We start from the raw sequence: 22,180 nt of genomic DNA, 5'->3' as shown, positions 1-22,180 counted from the left end.
AAGGACACTGGCCTGTAGTTCAGTGCCTCTTGCCTGTCGCCCTTTTTGTATATTGGGACCACATTCGCCGTCTTCCATATTTCCGGTAGGTCTCCCGTCTCCAGTGAGCTACTATGCATTATGGAGAGTAGCAAGCAAAGTGCCTCTGCACACTCTTTCAGTACCCATGGTGAGATCCCGTCTGGACCAACAGCCTTTCTAACATCCAGATCCAGCAAGTGTCTCTTGACCTCCTCTCTTGTAATTTCGAACCCTTCCAAGGCCGCCTGCTTTACTTCCTTTTCTCCTAGCACAGTGACCTCACTTTGTTCTATTGTGAAGACCTCCTGGAACCTCTTGTCGAGTTCTTCACACACCTCTTTGTGATTCTCTGTATACCTGTTCTCGCCTGTTCTAAGTTTCAATACCTGTTCTTTCACTGTTGTTTTCCTTCTGATGTGACTGTGGAGTAGCTTTGGTTCGGTCTTTGCTTTGTTTGCTATATCATTTTCATAACTTTTCTCTGTTTCTCTTCTCACACTAACATACTCATTCCTGGTTCTCTGGTAACTCTCTCTGCTTTCTGGTGTTCTGTTATTCCAGAAGTTCCTCTACGCCCTTTTGTTCAGTCCCTTTGCTTCCATACATGACCTATTATACCATGGATTCTACTTTTGCTTCTCGGATTTTTCCCTTTGGGCCGGGATGAACCTGTTTACTGCCTCCTGACACTTTTGGGTAACATAGTCCATCATGTCTTGTACAGACATAGCTCTGAGGTCTGTGACCCAAGGTATTTCCCTTAGGAAACTTCTCATCTCCTCATAATTCCCCTTTTGGTATGCCAGCCTTTTGTTTCCTAGTTCTTTTTGGGGGGAGATAATTCCTAGCTCTACCAGGTACTCAAAGATCAATACACTGTGATCACTCATTCCTAAGGGCGCTTCCATCTTAACTTCCCTTATATCCCACTCATTTAGGGTAAATATCAAATCAAGCATTGCTGGTTCATCTTCTCCTCTCATTCTTGTTGGATCCTTGATGTGCTGGCTTAGAAAGTTTATTGTTGCCACGTCCAGCAGCTTAGCTCTCCATGTGTCTGGTCATCCATGCAGATCTCTGTTCTCCCAATCTATCTTCCCATGGTTGAAGACTCTCATGATTAGTAGTCCAGATCCATTCCTGCTAGCAACAGAAGCTGCTCTCTCTCTCTATGTGTTTGTGTGTGTGTGTGTGTGTGTGTGTGTGTGTGTGTGTGTGTGTGTGTGTGTGTGTGTGTGTGTGTGTGTGTGTGTGTGTGTGTGTGTATTCACCTAGTTGAATTCACCTAGTTGTGTTTGCGGGGGTTGAGCTTTGCTCTTTCGGCCCGCCTCTCAACTGTCAATCAACTGTTTTACTAACTACTTTTTTTCCCCCACACTTCACACACACACCCCAGGAAGCAGCCCGTGACAGCTGACTAACTCCCAGGTACCTATTTACTGCTAGGTAACAGGGGCATTCAGGGGTGAAAGAAACTTTGCCCATTTGTTTCTGCTTCGTACGGGAATCGAACCCGCGCCACAGAATTACGAGTACTGCGCGCTATCCACCAGGCAACGAGGCCTCCCCCCCGTGTGTGTGTGTGTGTGTATGTGTGTGTGTGTGTGTGTGTGTACATGTGTGTGTGCGTGTGTGTGTGTATGTGTGTGTGCGTGTGTGTGTGTATGTGTGTGTGTGTGTGTGTGTGTGTGTGTGTGTGTGTGTGTGTGTGTGTGTGTGTGTGTGTGTGTGTGTGTGTGTGTGTGTGTGTGTGTGTGTGTGTGTGTGTGTGTGTGTCTGTGTGTGTCTGTGTGTGTGTGTGTGTCTGTGTGTGTATGTGTGTGTGTGTGTGTGTGTGTTTGCGTGAGCATTTTGGTATAAAGTTAGTGTGTACTCGCCTATTTATGCCTTGTGACTAAAGCTTTAGTTCTTGGACCCCACCTTTCCAGCCGTCGGGTAGCTAATGTAATGAGTGCCGACCACTCAGCCACATCTACGTGTCATATTATGAGGAGAAGTGACCTCCCCCCCACTGCTCCCAGACCTCAGCAAGGAGTCATGCTCTGAGACAACAACACTTCCATGTGTAGGGCTCGTGTGTTTCTCCAGCCTCTATACATCCCCTCACCTTCTCCTGGTATACTTGCTCCATGTTTACTCTCTGGCATCATTGGAAAATATATACATGGCAGGATATATATGCGGGATATACATGGCGGGATATACATGGCAGGATATACATGGCATTATATACATGGCAGGATATACATGGCGGGATATACATGGCAGGATATACATGGCGGGATATACATGGCGGGATATACATGGCGGGATATACATAGCGGGATATACATGGCAGGATATACATGGCGGGATATACATGGCAGGATATACATGGCAGGATATACATGGCAGGATATACATGGCGGGATATACATGGCAGGATATACATGGCAGGATATACATGGCGGGATATACATGGCAGGATATTCATGGCGGGATATACATGGCAGGATATACATGGCGGGATATACATGGCGGGATATACATAGTGGGATATACATGGCAGGATATACATGGCAGGATATACATGGCAGGATATACATGGCGGGATATACATGGCGGGATATACATGGCAGTATATACATGGCGGGATATACATGGCGGGATATACATAGCGGGATATACATGGCGGGATATACATGGCAGTATATACATGGCGGGATATACATGGCGGGATATACATAGCGGGATATACATGGCAGGATATACATGGCAGGATATACATGTCAGGATATACATGGCAGGATATACATAGCGGGATATACATGGCGGAATATACATGACAGGATATACATGGCGTCATTCAGTCTGACAATCCCGCCAAAGTATTTGACATGATAGACATGATAAAGAGTAACGTTGACAAGAGTGCCAGCAGGAGTGCCAGGGGGGAGGTGTTTGGCACTGGTGGCACCGGTATTACCCCCGGGGAGGAGCGCTGACACCTGTCACACTCTCACACTCTCAAACCCTCACACTCTCACACCCTCACACTCTCACACTCTCACACTCTCACACTCTCACACTCTCACACTCTCACACTCTCACACCCTCACACCCTCACACTCTCACTCTCACAATCTCACACCCTCACACTCTCACACTCTCACACTCTCACACTCTCACACTCTCACACTCTCACACTCACACCCTCACACTCTCACACTCTCACACTCTCACACCCTCACACTCACACACTCTCACACTCTCACACCCTCACACTCTCACACTCTCACACTCTCACACCCTCACACTCTCACACTCTCACACTCTCACACTCTCACACCCTCACACCCTCACACTCTCACACCCTCACACTCTCACACCCTCACACTCTCACACCCTCACACTCTCACACCCTCACACCCTCACACCCTCACACTCTCACACCCTCACACTCTCACACTCTCACACTCACACCCTCACACTCTCACACTCTCACACTCTCACACCCTCACACTCACACACTCTCACACTCTCACACCCTCACACTCTCACACTCTCACACTCTCACACCCTCACACTCTCACACCCTCACACTCTCACACCCTCACACTCTCACACCCTCACACTCTCACACCCTCACACTCTCACACTCTCACACTCTCACACTGGCCATATATGACAAGTCCGAAATGACCTTGTGAGGGAGCACAGTTTAGAGTGGCAGAGTGCCGCCACTAGCCGCCACTGGCCGCCACTCACCACCACTCACCACCACTCACCGCCACTCACCACCACTCACCGCCACTCACCGCCACTCACCACCACTCACCACCACTCACCGCCACTCACCGCCACTCACCGCCACTCACCGCCACTCACCACCACTCACCACCACTCACCGCCACTCACCACCACTCACCACCACTCACCGCCACTCACCACCACTCACCGCCACTCACCACCACTCACCGCCACTCACCACCACTCACCGCCACTCACCACCACTCACCACCACTCACCGCCACTCACCACCACTCACCGCCACTCACCACCACTCACCGGCACTCACCACCACTCACCGCCACTCACCACCACTCACCGCCACTCACCGCCACTCACCACCACTCACCGCCACTCACCACCACTCACCGCCACTCACCACCACTCACCGCCACTCACCGCCACTCACCACCACTCACCGCCAGTCACCACCACTCACCGCCAGTCACCACCACTCACCGCCACTCACCGCCACTCACCACCACTCACCGCCACTCACCGCCACTCACCACCACTCACCACCGCTCACCACCACTCACCGCCACTCACCGCCACTCACCACCATTCACCACCACTCACCACCACTCACCACCACTCACCACCACTCACCGCCACTCACCACCATTCACCAGTACTCACCGCCACTCACCGCCACTCACCGCCACTCGCCGCCACTCACCACCACTCACCGCCACTCACCACCACTCACTGCCACTCACCGCCACTCGCCGCCACTCACCACCACTCACCGCCATTCACCACCACTCACCGCCACTCACCACCACTCACCGCCACTCACCGCCACTCACCACCACTCACCACCACTCACCGCCACTCACCACCACTCACCGCCACTCACCACCACTCACCGCCAGTCACCACCACTCACCGCCACTCACCGCCACTCACCACCACTCACCGCCACTCACCGCCACTCATCACCACTCACCACCACTCACCACCACTTACCGCCACTCACCACCACTCACCACCACTCACCGCCACTCACCACCACTCACCACCACTCACCACCACTCACCGCCACTCACCACCATTCACCAGTACTCACCGCCACTCACCACCACTCGCCGCCACTCACCACCACTCACCGCCACTCACCACCACTCACCGCCACTCACTGCCACTCGCCGCCACTCACCACCACTCACCGCCACTCACCACCACTCACCGCCACTCACCGCCACTCACCACCACTCATCGCCACTCACCGCCACTCACCCCCACTCACCACCACTCACCGCCACTCACCGCCACTCACCACCACTCACCACCACTCACCACCACTCACCGCCACTCACCACCACTCACCACCACTCACCGCCACTCACCACCACTCACCGCTACTCACCACCACTCACCGCCACTCACCACCACTCACCGCCACTCACCACCACTCACCGCCACTCACCACCACTCACCGCCACTCACCACCACTCACCGCCACTCACCACCACTCACCACCAGTCACCACCACTCACCGCCACTCACCGCCACTCACCACCACTCACCGCCACCCACCGCCACTCACCACCACTCACCACCACTCACCACCACTTACCGCCACTCACCACCACTCACCACCACTCACTGCCACTCACCACCACTCACCGCTACTCGCCGCCACTCGCCACCACTCACCGCCACTCAGCACCACTCACCGCCACTCACCGCCACTCACCACCACTCACCACCAGTCACCACCACTCACCGCCACTCACCACCATTCACCAGTACTCACCGCCACTCACCGCCACTCGCCGCCACTCACCACCACTCACCGCCACTCACCACCACTCACCGCCACTCACCGCCACTCGCCGCCACTCGCCACCACTCACCGCCACTCACCACCACTCACCGCCACTCGCCGCCACTGGCCGCCACTCACCGCCACTCGCCGCCACTCACCATCACTCACCGCCACTCACCACCACTCACCGCCACTCGCCGCCACTCACCACCACTCACCACCACTCGCCGCCACTCGACGCCACTCACCACCACTCACCGCCACTCACCGCCACTCGCCGCCACTCGACGCCACTCACCACCACTCACCGCCACTCACCGCCACTCACCACCACTCACCGCCACTCGCCGCCACTGGCCGCCACTCACCGCCACTCGCCGCCACTCACCACCACTCACCGCCACTCACCACCACTCACCGCCACTCACCGCCACTCACCACCACTCACCACCACTCACCGCCACTCACCACCACTCACCGCCACTCACCGCCACTCGCCGCCACTCACCGCCACTCACCGCCACTCACCACCACTCACCGCCACTCACCACCACTCACCGCGACTCACCGCCACTCACCGCCACTCACCACCACTCATCACCACTCGCCGCCACTCACCGCCACTCACCGCCACTCACCGCCACTCACCACCACTCACCACCACTCACCGCGACTCACCGCCACTCACCGCCACTCACCACCACTCATCACCACTCGCCGCCACTCACCGCCACTCACCGCCACTCACCGCCACTCACCACCACTCACCGCCACTCACCACCACTCACCACCACTCACCGCCACTCACCGCCACTCACCACCACTCACCACCACTCACCGCCACATATTAGAGCTGGAGAGCCTCGAACGTTAACTCGGTGCTGCCACAATACAATCTCCCAATAAACTACAATTACACTAATGGCAACAAAGCCAGTTGCAATAACCAAGCCGTTAACGGGGCAAATATTGCGAGGAGGGAGAGACGGGAAGACTCTTGTAGCGGGGGTAAGATGGCAAGATTATGCCACACGCACAGGCCGGCTGGAGACAGTGTGTGTGAGGGGACTATCACGGCCCGCCACCGGGAGCACAAAACACCACTTTCTCACCATCAACCAGCCCGCCAGAACTCATTTTAAAATTCTGTTGGATAACAGTAAAAATATTGTGGTTACTCCAACACACACTGGCAACACCTGCCTCCACCACACACTGGCAAAACCTGCCTCCACCACACACTGTCAACACCTGCCACCACCACACACTGGCAACACCTGGCCTCCACCACACACTGGCAACACCTGCCTCCACCACACACTGGTAACACTTGCCTCCACCACACACTGGTAACACCTGCCTCCACCACACACTGGTAACACCTGCCTCCACCACACACTGGCAACACCTGCCACCACCACACACTGGCAACACCTGCCACCACCACACACTGGCAACACCTGCCTCCACCACACACTGGCAACACCTGCCTCCACCACACACTGACAACACCTGCCACCACCACACAGTGGCAACACCTGCCTCCACCACACACTGGCAACACCTGCCACCACCACACAGTGGCAACACCTGCCTCCACCACACACTGGCAAAACCTGCCTCCACCACACACTGGCAACACCTGCCACCACCACACCCTGGCAACACCTGCCACCACTACACCCTGGCAACACCTGGCCTCCACCACACACTGGCAACACCTGCCTTCACCACACACTGGCAACACCTGCCTCCACCACACCCTGGCAACACCTGCCTCCACCACCACACACTGGCAACACCTGCCTCCACCACACACTGGCAACACCTGCCTCCACCACACACTGGCAACACCTGCCTCCACCACACACTGGCAACACCTGCCTCCACCACACACTGGCAACACCTGCCACCACCACACACTGGTGACACTTGCCTCCACCACACACTGGTAACACCTGCCTCCACCACACACTGGTAACACCTGCCTCCACCACACACTGGCAACACCTGCCACCACCACACACTGGCAACACCTGCCACCACCACACACTGGCAACACCTGCCTCCACCACACACTGGCAACACCTGCCACCACCACACACTGGCAACACCTGCCACCACCACACAGTGCCAACACCTGCCTCCACCACACACTGGCAAAACCTGCCTCCACCACACACTGGCAACACCTGCCACCACCACACCCTGGCAACACCTGCCACCACTACACCCTGGCAACACCTGGCCTCCACCACACACTGGCAACACCTACCTCCACCACACACTGGCAACACCTGCCTTCACCACACACTGGCAACACCTGCCTCCACCACACCCTGGCAACAACTGCCACCACCACACACTGGCAACACCTGCCACCACCACACACTGGCATCACCTGCCACCACCACACACTGGCAACACCTGCCTCCACCACACACTGGCAACACCTGCCACCACCACACACTGGCAACACCTGCCACCACCACACACTGGCAACACCTGCCTCCATCACACACTGGCAACACCTGCCACCACCACACACTGGCAACACCTGCCACCACCACACACTGGCAACACCTGCCTCCACCACACACTGGCAACACCTGCCACCACCACACACTGGCAACACCTGCCACCACCACACACTGGCAACACCTGCCTCCACCACACACTGGCAACATCTGCCACCACTACACACTGGCAACACCTGCCTCCACCACACACTGGCAACACCTGCCCCCACCACACACTGGCAACACCTGCCACCACCACACAGTGGCAACACCTGCCTCCACCACACACTGGCAAAACCTGCCTCCACCACACACTGGCAACACCTGCCACCACCACACCCTGGCAACACCTGCCACCAATACACCCTGGCAACACCTGGCCTCCACCACACACTGGCAACACCTGCCTCCACCACACACTGGCAACACCTGCCTTCACCACACACTGGCAACACCTGCCTCCACCACACCCTGGCAACACCTGCCACCACCACACACTGGCAACACCTGCCAACACCACACACTGGCAACACCTGCCACCACCACACACTGGAAACACCTGCCTCCACCACACACTGGCAACACCTGCCTCCACCACACACTGGCAACACCTGCCTCCACCACACACTGGCAGTACCTGCCACCACCACACACTGGCAACACCTACCTCCACTACACACTGGCAACACCTGCCTCCACCACACACTGTCAACACCTGCCACCACCACACACTGGCAACACCTGGCCTCCACCACACACTGGCAACACCTGCCACCACCACACACTGGTAACACCTGCCTCCACCACACACTGGCAACACCTGCCTCCACCACACACTGGTAACACCTGCCTCCACCACACACTGGCAACACCTGCCTCCACCACACACTGGTAACACCTGCCTCCACCACACACTGGTAACACCTGCCTCCACCACACACTGGTAACACCTGCTACCACCACACACTGGTAACACCTGCCAACACCACACACTGGTAACACCTGCCTCCACCACACACTGGTAACACCTGCCTCCACCACACACTGGCAACACCTGCCTCCACCACACACTGGTAACACCTGCCTCCACCACACACTGGTAACACCTGCCTCCACCACACACTGGTAACACCTGCTACCACCACACACTGGTAACACCTGCCAACACCACACACTGGTAACACCTGCCTCCACCACACACTGGTAACACCTGCCTCCACCACACACTGGTAACACCTGCCTCCACCACACACTGGCAACACCTGCCACCACCACACACTGGCAACACCTGGCCTCCACCACACACTGGCAACACCTGCCTTCACCACACACTGGCAACACCTGCCTCCACCACACCCTGGCAACACCTGCCTCCACCACCACACACTGGCAACACCTGCCTCCACCACACACTGGCAACACCTGCCTCCACCACACACTGGCAACACCTGCCTCCACCACACACTGGCAACACCTGCCTCCACCACACACTGGCAACACCTGCCACCACCACACACTGGTGACACTTGCCTCCACCACACACTGGTAACACCTGCCTCCACCACACACTGGTAACACCTGCCTCCACCACACACTGGCAACACCTGCCACCACCACACACTGGCAACACCTGCCACCACCACACACTGGCAACACCTGCCTCCACCACACACTGGCAACACCTGCCACCACCACACACTGGCAACACCTGCCACCACCACACAGTGCCAACACCTGCCTCCACCACACACTGGCAAAACCTGCCTCCACCACACACTGGCAACACCTGCCACCACCACACCCTGGCAACACCTGCCACCACTACACCCTGGCAACACCTGGCCTCCACCACACACTGGCAACACCTACCTCCACCACACACTGGCAACACCTGCCTTCACCACACACTGGCAACACCTGCCTCCACCACACCCTGGCAACAACTGCCACCACCACACACTGGCAACACCTGCCACCACCACACACTGGCATCACCTGCCACCACCACACACTGGCAACACCTGCCTCCACCACACACTGGCAACACCTGCCACCACCACACACTGGCAACACCTGCCACCACCACACACTGGCAACACCTGCCTCCACCACACACTGGCAACACCTGCCACCACCACACACTGGCAACACCTGCCACCACCACACACTGGCAACACCTGCCTCCACCACACACTGGCAACACCTGCCACCACCACACACTGGCAACACCTGCCCACCACCACACACTGGCAACACCTGCCTCCACCACACACTGGCAACATCTGCCACCACTACACACTGGCAACACCTGCCTCCACCACACACTGGCAACACCTGCCCCCACCACACACTGGCAACACCTGCCACCACCACACAGTGGCAACACCTGCCTCCACCACACACTGGCAAAACCTGCCTCCACCACACACTGGCAACACCTGCCACCACCACACCCTGGCAACACCTGCCACCAATACACCCTGGCAACACCTGGCCTCCACCACACACTGGCAACACCTGCCTCCACCACACACTGGCAACACCTGCCTTCACCACACACTGGCAACACCTGCCTCCACCACACCCTGGCAACACCTGCCACCACCACACACTGGCAACACCTGCCAACACCACACACTGGCAACACCTGCCACCACCACACACTGGAAACACCTGCCTCCACCACACACTGGCAACACCTGCCTCCACCACACACTGGCAACACCTGCCTCCACCACACACTGGCAGTACCTGCCACCACCACACACTGGCAACACCTACCTCCACTACACACTGGCAACACCTGCCTCCACCACACACTGTCAACACCTGCCACCACCACACACTGGCAACACCTGGCCTCCACCACACACTGGCAACACCTGCCACCACCACACACTGGTAACACCTGCCTCCACCACACACTGGCAACACCTGCCTCCACCACACACTGGTAACACCTGCCTACACCACACACTGGCAACACCTGCCTCCACCACACACTGGTAACACCTGCCTCCACCACACACTGGTAACACCTGCCTCCACCACACACTGGTAACACCTGCTACCACCACACACTGGTAACACCTGCCAACACCACACACTGGTAACACCTGCCTCCACCACACACTGGTAACACCTGCCTCCACCACACACTGGCAACACCTGCCTCCACCACACACTGGTAACACCTGCCTCCACCACACACTGGTAACACCTGCCTCCACCACACACTGGTAACACCTGCTACCACCACACACTGGTAACACCTGCCAACACCACACACTGGTAACACCTGCCTCCACCACACACTGGCAACACCTGCCTCCACCACACACTGGTAACACCTGCCTCCACCACACACTGGCAACACCTGCACTCCACCACACACTGGCAACACCTGCCACCACCACACACTGGCAACACCTGCCTCCACCACACACTGGCAACACCTGCCACCACCACACACTGGCAACACCTGCCACCACCACACAGTGGCAACACCTGCCTCCACCACACACTGGCAAAACCTGCCTCCACCACACACTGGCAACACCTGCCACCACCACACCCTGGCAACACCTGCCACCCACTACACCCTGGCAACACCTGGCCTCCACCACACACTGGCAACACCTACCTCCACCACACACTGGCAACACCTGCCTTCACCACACACTGGCAAACACCTGCCTCCACCACACCTGGCAACACCTGCCTCCACCACACACTGGCAACACCTGCCACCACCACACACTGGCAACACCTGCCACCACCACACACTGGCAACACCTGCCTCCACCACACACTGGCAACACCTGCCACCACCACACACTGGCAACACCTGCCACCACCACACACTGGCAACACCTGCCTCCATCACACACTGGCAACACCTGCCACCACCACACACTGGCAACACCTGCCACCACCACACACTGGCAACACCTGCCTCCACCACACACTGGCAACACCTGCCACCACCACACACTGGCAACACCTGCCACCACCACACACTGGCAACACCTGCCTCCACCACACACTGGCAACACCTGCCACCACCACACACTGGCAACACCTGCCTCCACCACACACTGGCAACACCTGCCCCCACCACACACTGGCAACACCTGCCACCACCACACAGTGGCAACACCTGCCTCCACCACACACTGGCAAAACCTGCCTCCACCACACACTGGCAACACCTGCCACCACCACACCCTGGCAACACCTGCCACCACTACACCCTGGCAACACCTGGCCTCCACCACACACTGGCAACACCTGCCTCCACCACACACTGGCAACACCTGCCTTCACCACACACTGGCAACACCTGCCTCCACCACACCCTGGCAACACCTGCCACCACCACACACTGGCAACACCTGCCAACACCACACACTGGCAACACCTGCCACCACCACACACTGGAAACACCTGCCTCCACCACACACTGGCAACACCTGCCTCCACCACACACTGGCAACACCTGCCTCCACCACACACTGGCAGTACCTGCCACCACCACACACTGGCAACACCTACCTCCACTACACACTGGCAACACCTGCCTCCACCACACACTGTCAACACCTGCCTCCACCACACACTGGCAACACCTGGCCTCCACCACACACTGGCAACACCTGCCTACCACCACACACTGGTAACACCTGCCTCCACCACACACTGGCTAACACCTGCCTCCACCACACACTGGTAACACCTGCCTACACCACACACTGGCAACACCTGCCTCCACCACACACTGGTAACACCTGCCTCCACCACACACTGGTAACACCTGCCTCCACCACACACTGGTAACACCTGCTACCACCACACACTGGTAACACCTGCCAACACCACACACTGGTAACACCTGCCTCACCACCCACCCACTGGTAACACCTGCCTCCACCACACACTGGCAACACCTGCCTCCACCACACATCTGGCAACACCTGCCCCCACCACACACTGGTAACACCTGCCATCCACCACACTACTGGCAACACCTGCCTCCACCACACACTGGCAACACCTGCCACCACCACACACTGGCAACACCTGCCTACCACCACACACTTGGCAACACCTGCCTCCACCACCACACTGCAACACCTGCCTCCACCACACACTGGCAACACCTGCCTCCACCACACACTGGCAACACCTGCCTACCACCACACACTGGCAACACCTACCTCCACCACACACTGGCAACACCTGCCATCCACCACACACTGGCAACACCTGCCACCACCACACACTGGCAACACCTGCCTCCACCACACACTGGCAACACCTGCCACCACCACACACTGGCAACACCTGCCTCCACCACACACTGGCAACACCTGCCTCCACACACCCTGGCAACACCTGCCTCCACCACACACTGGCAACACCTGCCACACCACACACTGGCAACACCTGCCTACCACCACACACTGGCAACACCTGCCTCCACCACACACTGGCAACACCTGCCACCACCACACACTGGCAACACCTGCCACCACCACACACTGGCAACACCTGCCTCCACACACACTGGCAACACCTGCCTACACCACACACTGCAACACCTGCCACCACCACACCTGCAACACCTGCCTCCACCACACCTGGCAACACCTGCCACCACCACACACTGGCAACACCTGCCACCACCACACACTGGCAACACCTGCCTCCACCACACACTGGCAACACCTGCCACCACCACACACTGGCAACACCTGCCATCCACCACACACTGGCAACACCTGCCACCACCACACACTGGCAACACCTGCCACCACCACACAGTGGCAACACCTTGCCTCCACCACACACTGGCAAAACCTGCCTCCACCTCACACTGGCAACACCTGCCACCACCACACACTGGCAACACCTGCCACCACCACACACTGGAAACACCTGCCTCCACCACACACTGGCAACACCTGCCTCCACCACACACTGGCAACACCTGCCTCCACCACACACTGGCAACACCTGCCACCACCACACACTGGCAACACCTGCCACCACCACACACTGGCTAACACCTGCCACCACCACACACTGGCAACACCTGCCTCCACCACACACTGGCAACACCTGCCTCACCACACTCACTGGCAACACCTGCCACCACCACACACTGGCAACACCTGCCTCCACCACACACTGGCAACACCTGCCACCACCACACACTGGTAACACCTGCCTCCACCACACACTGGCAACACCTGCCTCCACCACACACTGGCAACACCTGCCACCACCACACACTGGCAACACCTGCCTCCACCACACACTGGCAACACCTGCCACCACCACACACTGGTAACACCTGCCACCACCACACACTGGCAACACCTGCCTCCACCACACACTGGTAACACCTGCCTCCACCACACACTGGCAACACCTGCCACCACCACACACTGGTAACACCTGCCACCAGCACACACTGGCAACAACTACCTCCACCACACACTGGTAACACCTGCCTCCACCACACACTGGCAACACCTGCCTCCACCACACACTGGTAACACCTGCCTCCACCACACACTGGCAACACCACACACTGGCAACACCTGCCACCACCACACACTGGCAACAACTGCCTCCACCACACACTTGTAACACCTGCCTCCACCACACACTGGCAACACCTGCCTCCACCACACACTGGCAACACCTGCCACCACCACACACTGGCAACACCTGCCACCACCACACACTGGCAACACCTGCCACCACCACACACTGGCAACACCTGCCTCCACGACACACTGGCAACACCTGCCTCCACCACACACTGGTAACACCTGCCACCACCACACACTGGCAACACCTGCCACCACCACACACTGGCAACACCTGCCTCCACCACACTCTGGTAACACCTGCCTCCACCACACACTGGCAACACCTGCCACCACCACACACTGGCAACACCTGCCACCACCACACACTGGCAACACCTGCCTCCACGACACACTGGCAACACCTGCCTCCACCACACTCTGGCAACACCTGCCACCACCACACACTGGCAACACCTGTCACCACCACACACTGGCAACACCTGCCACCACCACACACTGGCAACACCTGCCTCCACCACACACTGGCAACACCTGCCACCACCACACACTGGCAACACCTGCCACCACCACACACTGGCAACACCTGCCACCACCACACACTGGCAACACCTGCCTCCACCACACACTGGCAACACCTGCCTCCACCACACACTGGCAACACCTGCCTCCACCACACACTGGCAACACCTGCCAACCACTACACACTGGCAACACCTGCCACCACCACACACTGGCAACACCTGCCACCACCACACACTGGCAACACCTGCCTCCACCACACACTGGCAACACCTGCCACCACCACACACTCATCGCTCATATTCATCAGGGTGCCTCACTGAACAACTTATTCATCAGTGATTGTGACTTAATTGAATAATAAATGAGTAATGCTCATCACTGTGAGTGTATGTGTGTGGGTCGAGTGAGTCATGGGTCAGCAGTGGGAGGCTGAGGGAAGACATGAGTCAATATATACAAACAATGAACCAATCACACACTGACCACTTGTCTTAACTGCTCCTGGACATGTCAAGAGTTACACTAACACTGTCTCACTCTACCAGTGTTACACTGTGTCACTCTACCAGTGTTACACTGTCTCACTCTACCAGTGTTACACTGTGTCACTCTACCAGTGTTACACTGTCTCACTCTACCAGTGTTACACTGTGTCACTCTACCAGTGTTACACTGTGTCACTCTACCAGTGTTACACTGTGTCACTCTACCAGTGTTACACTGTCTCACTCTACCAGTGTTACACTGTCTCACTCTACCAGTGTTACACTGTGTCACTCTACCAGTGTTACACTGTCTCACTCTACCAGTGTTACACTGTGTCACTCTACCAGTGTTACACTGTCTCACTCTACCAGTGTTACACTGTCTCACTCTACCAGTGTTACACTGTCTCACTCTACCAGTGTTACACTGTGTCACTCTACCAGTGTTACACTGTCTCACTCTACCAGTGTTACACTGTGTCACTCTACCAGTGTTACACTGTCTCACTCTACCAGTGTTACACTGTCTCACTCTACCAGTGTTACACTGTGTCACTCTACCAGTGTTACACTGTCTCACTCTACCAGTGTTACACTGTCTCACTCTACCAGTGTTACACTGTCTCACTCTACCAGTGTTACACTGTCTCACTCTACCAGTGTTACACTGTCTCACTCTACCAGTGTTACACTGTCTCACTCTACCAGTGTTACACTGTCTCACTCTACCAGTGTTACACTGTCTCACTCTACCAGTGTTACACTGTCTCACTCTACCAGTGTTACACTGTCTCACTCTACCAGTGTTACACTGTCTCACTCTACCAGTGTTACACTGTCTCACTCTACCAGTGTTACACTGTCTCACTCTACCAGTGTTACACTGTCTCACTCTACCAGTGTTACACTGTCTCACTCTACCAGTGTTACACTGTCTCACTCTACCAGTGTTACACTGTCTCACTCTACCAGTGTTACACTGTCTCACTCTACCAGTCTTACACTGTCTCACTCTACCAGTGTTACACTGTCTCACTCTACCAGTGTTACACTGTCTCACTCTACAAGTGTGCTGAGTGGGTCTACCAACCAACACTGTCTCACTCTACCAGTGTCCTGAGTGGGTCTACCAACCAACACTGTCTCACTCTACCAGTGTGCTGAGTGGGTCTACCAACCAACACTGTCTCACTCTACCAGTGTCCTGAGTGGGTCTACCAACCAACACTGTCTCACTCTACCAGTGTGCTGAGTGGGTCTACCAACCAACACTGTCTCACTCTACCAGTGTCCTGAGTGGGTCTACCAACCAACACTGTCTCACTCTACCAGTGTGCTGAGTGGGTCTACCAACCAACACACTCGGGCAGACAGCGACAAGCAGCTGGGTATAATCCTTCCCACCTGAGGAAATATTGTTTACTGACAAACGTTTGTTGTTTGTGCCTTGGCAGGTTCCTTCAGTGCAGGTGTTTGTCCCTTAGCAGGTTCCTTCAGTGCAGGTGTTTGTGTCGCGGCAGGTTCCTTCAGTGCAGGTGTTTGTCCCTTGGCAGGTTCCTTCAGTGCAGGTGTTTGTCCCTTGGCAGGTTCCTTCAGGGCAGTTGTTTGTCCCTTGGCAGGTTCCTTCAGTGCAGGTGTTTGTCCCTTGCCAGGTTCCTTCAGTGCAGGTGTTTGTCCCTTGGCAGGTTCCTTCAGTGCAGGTGTTTGTCCCTTGGCAGGTTCCTTCAGTGCAGGTGTTTGTCCCTTGGCAGGTTCCTTCAGTGCAGGTGTTTGGCCCTTGGCAGGTTCCTTCAGTGCAGGTGTTTGTCCCTTGGCAGGTTCCTTCAGTGCAGGTGTTTATCCCTTGGCAGGTTCCTTCAGTGCAGGTGTTTGTCCCTTGGCAGGTTCCTTCAGTGCAGGTGTTTGTGCCGCGGCAGGTTCCTTCAGTGCAGGTGTTTGTCCCTTGGCAGGTTCCTTCAGTGCAGGTGTTTGTCCCTTGGCAGGTTCCTTCAGTGCAGGTGTTTGTGTCGCGGCAGGTTCCTTCAGTGCAGGTGTTTGTCCCTTGGCAGGTTCCTTCAGTGCAGGTGTTTGTCCCTTGGCAGGTTCCTTCAGTGCAGGTGTTTGTGCCGCGGCAGGTTCCTTCAGTGCAGGTGTTTGTCCCTTGGCAGGTTCCTTCAGTGCAGGTGTTTGTCCCTTGGCAGGTTCCTTCAGTGCAGGTGTTTGTCCCTTGGCAGGTTCCTTCAGTGCAAGTGTTTGTCCCGCGGCAGGTTCCTTCAGTGCAGGTGTTTGTCCCGCGGCAGGTTCCTTCAGTGCAGGTGTTTGTCCCTTGGCAGGTTCCTTCAGTGCAGGTGTTTGTCCCTTGGCAGGTTCCTTCAGTGCAGGTGTTTGTCCCTTGGCAGGTTCCTTCAGTGCAGGTGTTTGGCCCTTGGCAGGTTCCTTCAGTGCAGGTGTTTTCCCGCGGCAGGTTCCTTCAGTGCAGGTGTTTGTCCCGCGGCAGGTTCCTTCAGTGCAGGTGTTTGTCCCTTGGCAGGTTCCTTCAGTGCAGGTGTTTGTTCCTGGGCAGGTTCCTTCAGTGCAGGTGTTTGTCCCTTGGCAGGTTCCTTCAGTGCAGGTGTTTGTCCCTTGGCAGGTTCCTTCAGTGCAGGTGTTTGTCCCGCGGCAGGTTCCTTCAGTGCAGGTGTTTGTGTCGCGGCAGGTTCCTTCAGTGCAGGTGTTTGTCCCGCGGCAGGTTCCTTCAGTGCAGGTGTTTGTGCCGCGGCAGGTTCCTTCAGTGCAGGTGTTTGTGTCGCGGCAGGTTCCTTCAGTGCAGGTGTTTGTCCCTTGGCAGGTTCCTTCAGTGCAGGTGTTTGTCCCTTGGCAGGTTCCTTCAGTGCAGGTGTTTGTGCCGCGGCAGGTTCCTTCAGTGCAGGTGTTTGTCCCTTGGCAGGTTCCTTCAGTGCAGGTGTTTGTCCCGCGGCAGGTTCCTTCAGTGCAGGTGTTTGTGTCGCGGCAGGTTCCTTCAGTGCAGGTGTTTGTGCCGCGGCAGGTTCCTTCAGTGCAGGTGTTTGTGCCGCGGCAGGTTCCTTCAGTGCAGGTGTTTGTCCCGCGGCAGGTTCCATCAGTGCAGGTGTTTGTGCCGCGGCAGGTTCCTTCAGTGCAGGTGTTTGTGTCGCGGCAGGTTCCTTCAGTGCAGGTGTTTGTCCCTTGGCAGGTTCCTTCAGTGCAGGTGTTTGTCCAGCGGCAGGTTCCTTCAGTGCAGGTGTTTGTGTCGCGGCAGGTTCCTTCAGTGCAGGTGTTTGTGCCGCGGCAGGTTCCTTCAGTGCAGGTGTTTGTCCCTCGGCAGGTTCCTTCAGTGCAGGTGTTTGTCCCTTGGCAGGTTCTTCAGTGCAGGTGTTTGTGTCGCGGCAGGTTCCTTCAGTGCAGGTGTTTGTCCCTTGGCAGGTTCCTTCAGTGCAGGTGTTTGTCCAGCGGCAGGTTCCTTCAGTGCAGGTGTTTGTGTCGCGGCAGGTTCCTTCAGTGCAGGTGTTTGTGCCGCGGCAGGTTCCTTCAGTGCAGGTGTTTGTCCCGCGGCAGGTTCCTTCAGAGCAGGTGTTTGTGTCGCGGCAGGTTCCTTCAGTGCAGGTGTTTGTCCCTTGGCAGGTTCCTTCAGTGCAGGTGTTTGTCCCGCGGCAGGTTCCTTCAGTGCAGGTGTTTGTGCCGCGGCAGGTTCCTTCAGTGCAGGTGTTTGTCCCTTGGCAGGTTCCTTCAGTGCAGGTGTTTGTCCCGCGGCAGGTTCCCTCAGTGCAGGTGTTTGTGTCGCGGCAGGTTCCTTCAGTGCAGGTGTTTGTCCCGCGGCAGGTTCCTTCAGTTCAGGTGTTTGTGTCGCGGCAGGTTCCTTCAGTGCAGGTGTTTGTCCCGCGGCAGGTTCCATCAGTGCAGGTGTTTGTGCCGCGGCAGGTTCCTTCAGTGCAGGTGTTGGTGTCGCGGCAGGTTCCTTCAGTGCAGGTGTTTGTGTCGCGGCAGGTTCCTTCAGTGCAGGTGTTTGTCCCTTGGCAGGTTCCTTCAGTGCAGGTGTTTGTCCCTTGGCAGGTTCCTTCAGTGCAGGTGTTTGTCCCTTGGCAGGTTCCTTCAGTGCAGGTGTTTGTCCCTTGGCAGGTTCCTTCAGTGCAGGTGTTTGTCCCTTGGCAGGTTCCTTCAGTGCAGGTGTTTGTGCCTTGGCAGGTTCCTTCAGTGCAGGTGTTTGTGCCTTGGCAGGTTCCTTCAGTGCAGGTGTTTGTGCCGCGGCAGGTTCCTTCAGTGCAGGTGTTTGTGCCGCGGCAGGTTCCTTCAGTGCAGGTGTTTGTGCCGCGGCAGGTTCCTTCAGTGCAGGTGTTTGTGTCGCGGCAGGTTCCTTCAGTGCAGGTGTTTGTGCCGCGGCAGGTTCCTTCAGTGCAGGTGTTTGTGTCGCGGCAGGTTCCTTCAGTGCAGGTGTTTGTGTCGCGGCAGGTTCCTTCAGTGCAGATGTTTGTGTCGCGGCAGGTTCCTTCAGTGCAGGTGTTTGTGTCGCGGCAGGTTCCTTCAGTGCAGATGTTTGTGTCGCGGCAGGTTCCTTCAGTGCAGGTGTTTGTGTCGCGGCAGGTTCCTTCAGTGCAGATGTTTGTGTCGCGGCAGGTTCCTTCAGTGCAGATGTTTGTGTCGCGGCAGGTTCCTTCAGTGCAGGTGTTGGTGTCGCGGCAGGTTCCTTCAGTGCAGGTGTTTGTGTCGCGGCAGGTTCCTTCAGTGCAGGTGTTGGTGCCGCGGCAGGTTCCTTCAGTGCAGATGTTTGTGTCGCGGCAGGTTCCTTCAGTGCAGGTGTTTGTGTCGCGGCAGGTTCCTTCAGTGCAGATGTTTGTCTCGCGGCAGGTTCCTTCAGTGCAGATGTTTGTGTCGTGGCAGGTTCCTTCAGTGCAGGTGTTGGTGTCAACACCTGCCACATGGCAGCCGTCCTCTCCTGGTCATGGTCCCACATTGATTTTGTTGCAGATCTTCAAAGATGTGTCGAGTAGTTGGTGGGTTGTGCACGCTGAGCACTGCTGGGAGTCATCATTCCTGCCGGTGAGAGTCATCAGTCTTGCCGGTGAGAGTCATCAGTCTTGCCGGGTGAGAGTCATCAGTCTTGCCGGGTGAGAGTCATCAGTCTTGCCGGTGAGAGTCATCAGTCTTGCCGGGTGAGAGTCATCATTCCTGCCGGGTGAGAGTCATCAGTCTTGCCGGTGAGAGTCATCAGTCTTGCCGGGTGAGAGTCATCAGTCTTGCCGGGTGAGAGTCATCAGTCTTGCCGGTGAGAGTCATCAGTCTTGCCGGTGAGAGTCATCAGTCCTGCCGGGTGAGAGTCATCAGTCTTGCCGGTGAGAGTCATCAGTCTTGCCGGGTGAGAGTCATCAGTCTTGCCGGTGAGAGTCATCAGTCTTGCCGGTGGGAGTCATCAGTCCTGCCGGGTGAGAGTCATCAGTCTTGCCGGTGAGAGTCATCAGTCTTGCCGGTGAGAGTCATCAGTCTTGCCGGTGAGAGTCATCAGTCTTGCCGGGTGAGAGTCATCAGTCTTGCCGGGTGAGAGCCATCAGTCCTGCCGGGTGAGAGTCATCAGTCTTGCCGGGTGAGAGTCATCAGTCTTGCCGGGTGAGAGTCATCAGTCTTGCCGGGTGAGAGTCATCAGTCTTGCCCGGTGAGAGTCATCAGTCCTGCCGGGTGAGAGTCATCAGTCTTGCCGGGTGAGAGTCATCAGTCTTGCCGGGTGAGAGTCATCAGTCTTGCCGGGTGAGAGTCATCAGTCTTTCCCGGTGAGAGTCATCAGTCCTGCCGGGTGAGAGTCATCAGTCTTGCCGGGTGAGAGTCATCAGTCCTGCCGGGTGAGAGTCATCAGTCCTGCCGGGTGAGAGTCATCAGTCTTGCCGGGTGAGAGTCATCAGTCTTGCCGGTGAGAGTCATCAGTCTTGCCCGGTGAGAGTCATCAGTCTTGCCCGGTGAGAGTCATCAGTCTTGCCGGGTGAGAGTCATCAGTCTTGCCCGGTGAGAGTCATCAGTCTTGCCGGGTGAGAGTCATCAGTCTTGCCCGGTGAGAGTCATCAGTCCTGCCGGGTGAGAGTCATCAGTCTTGCCGTTGAGAGTCATCAGTCTTGCCGGTGAGAGTCATCAGTCTTGCCGGGTGAGAGTCATCAGTCTTGCCGGGTGAGAGTCATCAGTCCTGCCGGGTGAGAGTCATCAGTCCTGCCGGTGAGAGTCATCAGTCTTGCCGGGTGAGAGTCATCAGTCTTGCCGGGTGAGAGTCATCAGTCCTGCCGGGTGAGAGTCATCAGTCCTGCCGGGTGAGAGTCATCAGTCTTGCCGGGTGAGAGTCATCAGTCTTGCCGGGTGAGAGTCATCAGTCCTGCCGGGTGAGAGTCATCAGTCCTGCCGGGTGAGAGTCATCAGTCTTGCCGGGTGAGAGTCATCAGTCTTGCCGGGTGAGAGTCATCAGTCTTGCCGGGTGAGAGTCATCAGTCTTGCCGGGTGAGAGTCATCAGTCTTGCCCGGTGAGAG

The 22,180-nt window shown here is 56.9% G+C and overlaps 2 protein-coding genes across 2 annotated transcripts; both read right to left on the bottom strand.

Annotated features, from left to right (window-relative positions):
- Positions 1-17,542: 17,542 nt before the first annotated feature.
- Positions 17,543-18,783, bottom strand: LOC138364424 (microtubule-associated protein 6-like). The gene is made up of 2 exons (XM_069324054.1): positions 18,247-18,783; positions 17,543-18,121 (listed from the first exon to the last, which is right to left on the bottom strand). The coding sequence occupies exons 1-2, from the start codon at positions 18,781-18,783 to the stop codon at positions 17,543-17,545; spliced, it is 1,116 nt and encodes a 371-aa protein (XP_069180155.1).
- Positions 18,784-19,013: 230 nt separating this feature from the next.
- On the bottom strand, positions 19,014-20,630 carry LOC138364423 (microtubule-associated protein 6-like). The gene has a single exon (XM_069324053.1). The coding sequence runs from the start codon at positions 20,628-20,630 to the stop codon at positions 19,014-19,016; it is 1,617 nt and encodes a 538-aa protein (XP_069180154.1).
- Positions 20,631-22,180: the final 1,550 nt, after the last annotated feature.

The sequence above is a fragment of the Procambarus clarkii genome, chromosome 13 (genome assembly GCF_040958095.1).
Source record: "Procambarus clarkii isolate CNS0578487 chromosome 13, FALCON_Pclarkii_2.0, whole genome shotgun sequence".
NCBI lineage: Eukaryota > Metazoa > Arthropoda > Malacostraca > Decapoda > Cambaridae > Procambarus > Procambarus clarkii.
Note: the sequence above shows the minus strand (reverse complement) of the source record. Positions and strands in the feature narration are given on the sequence as shown.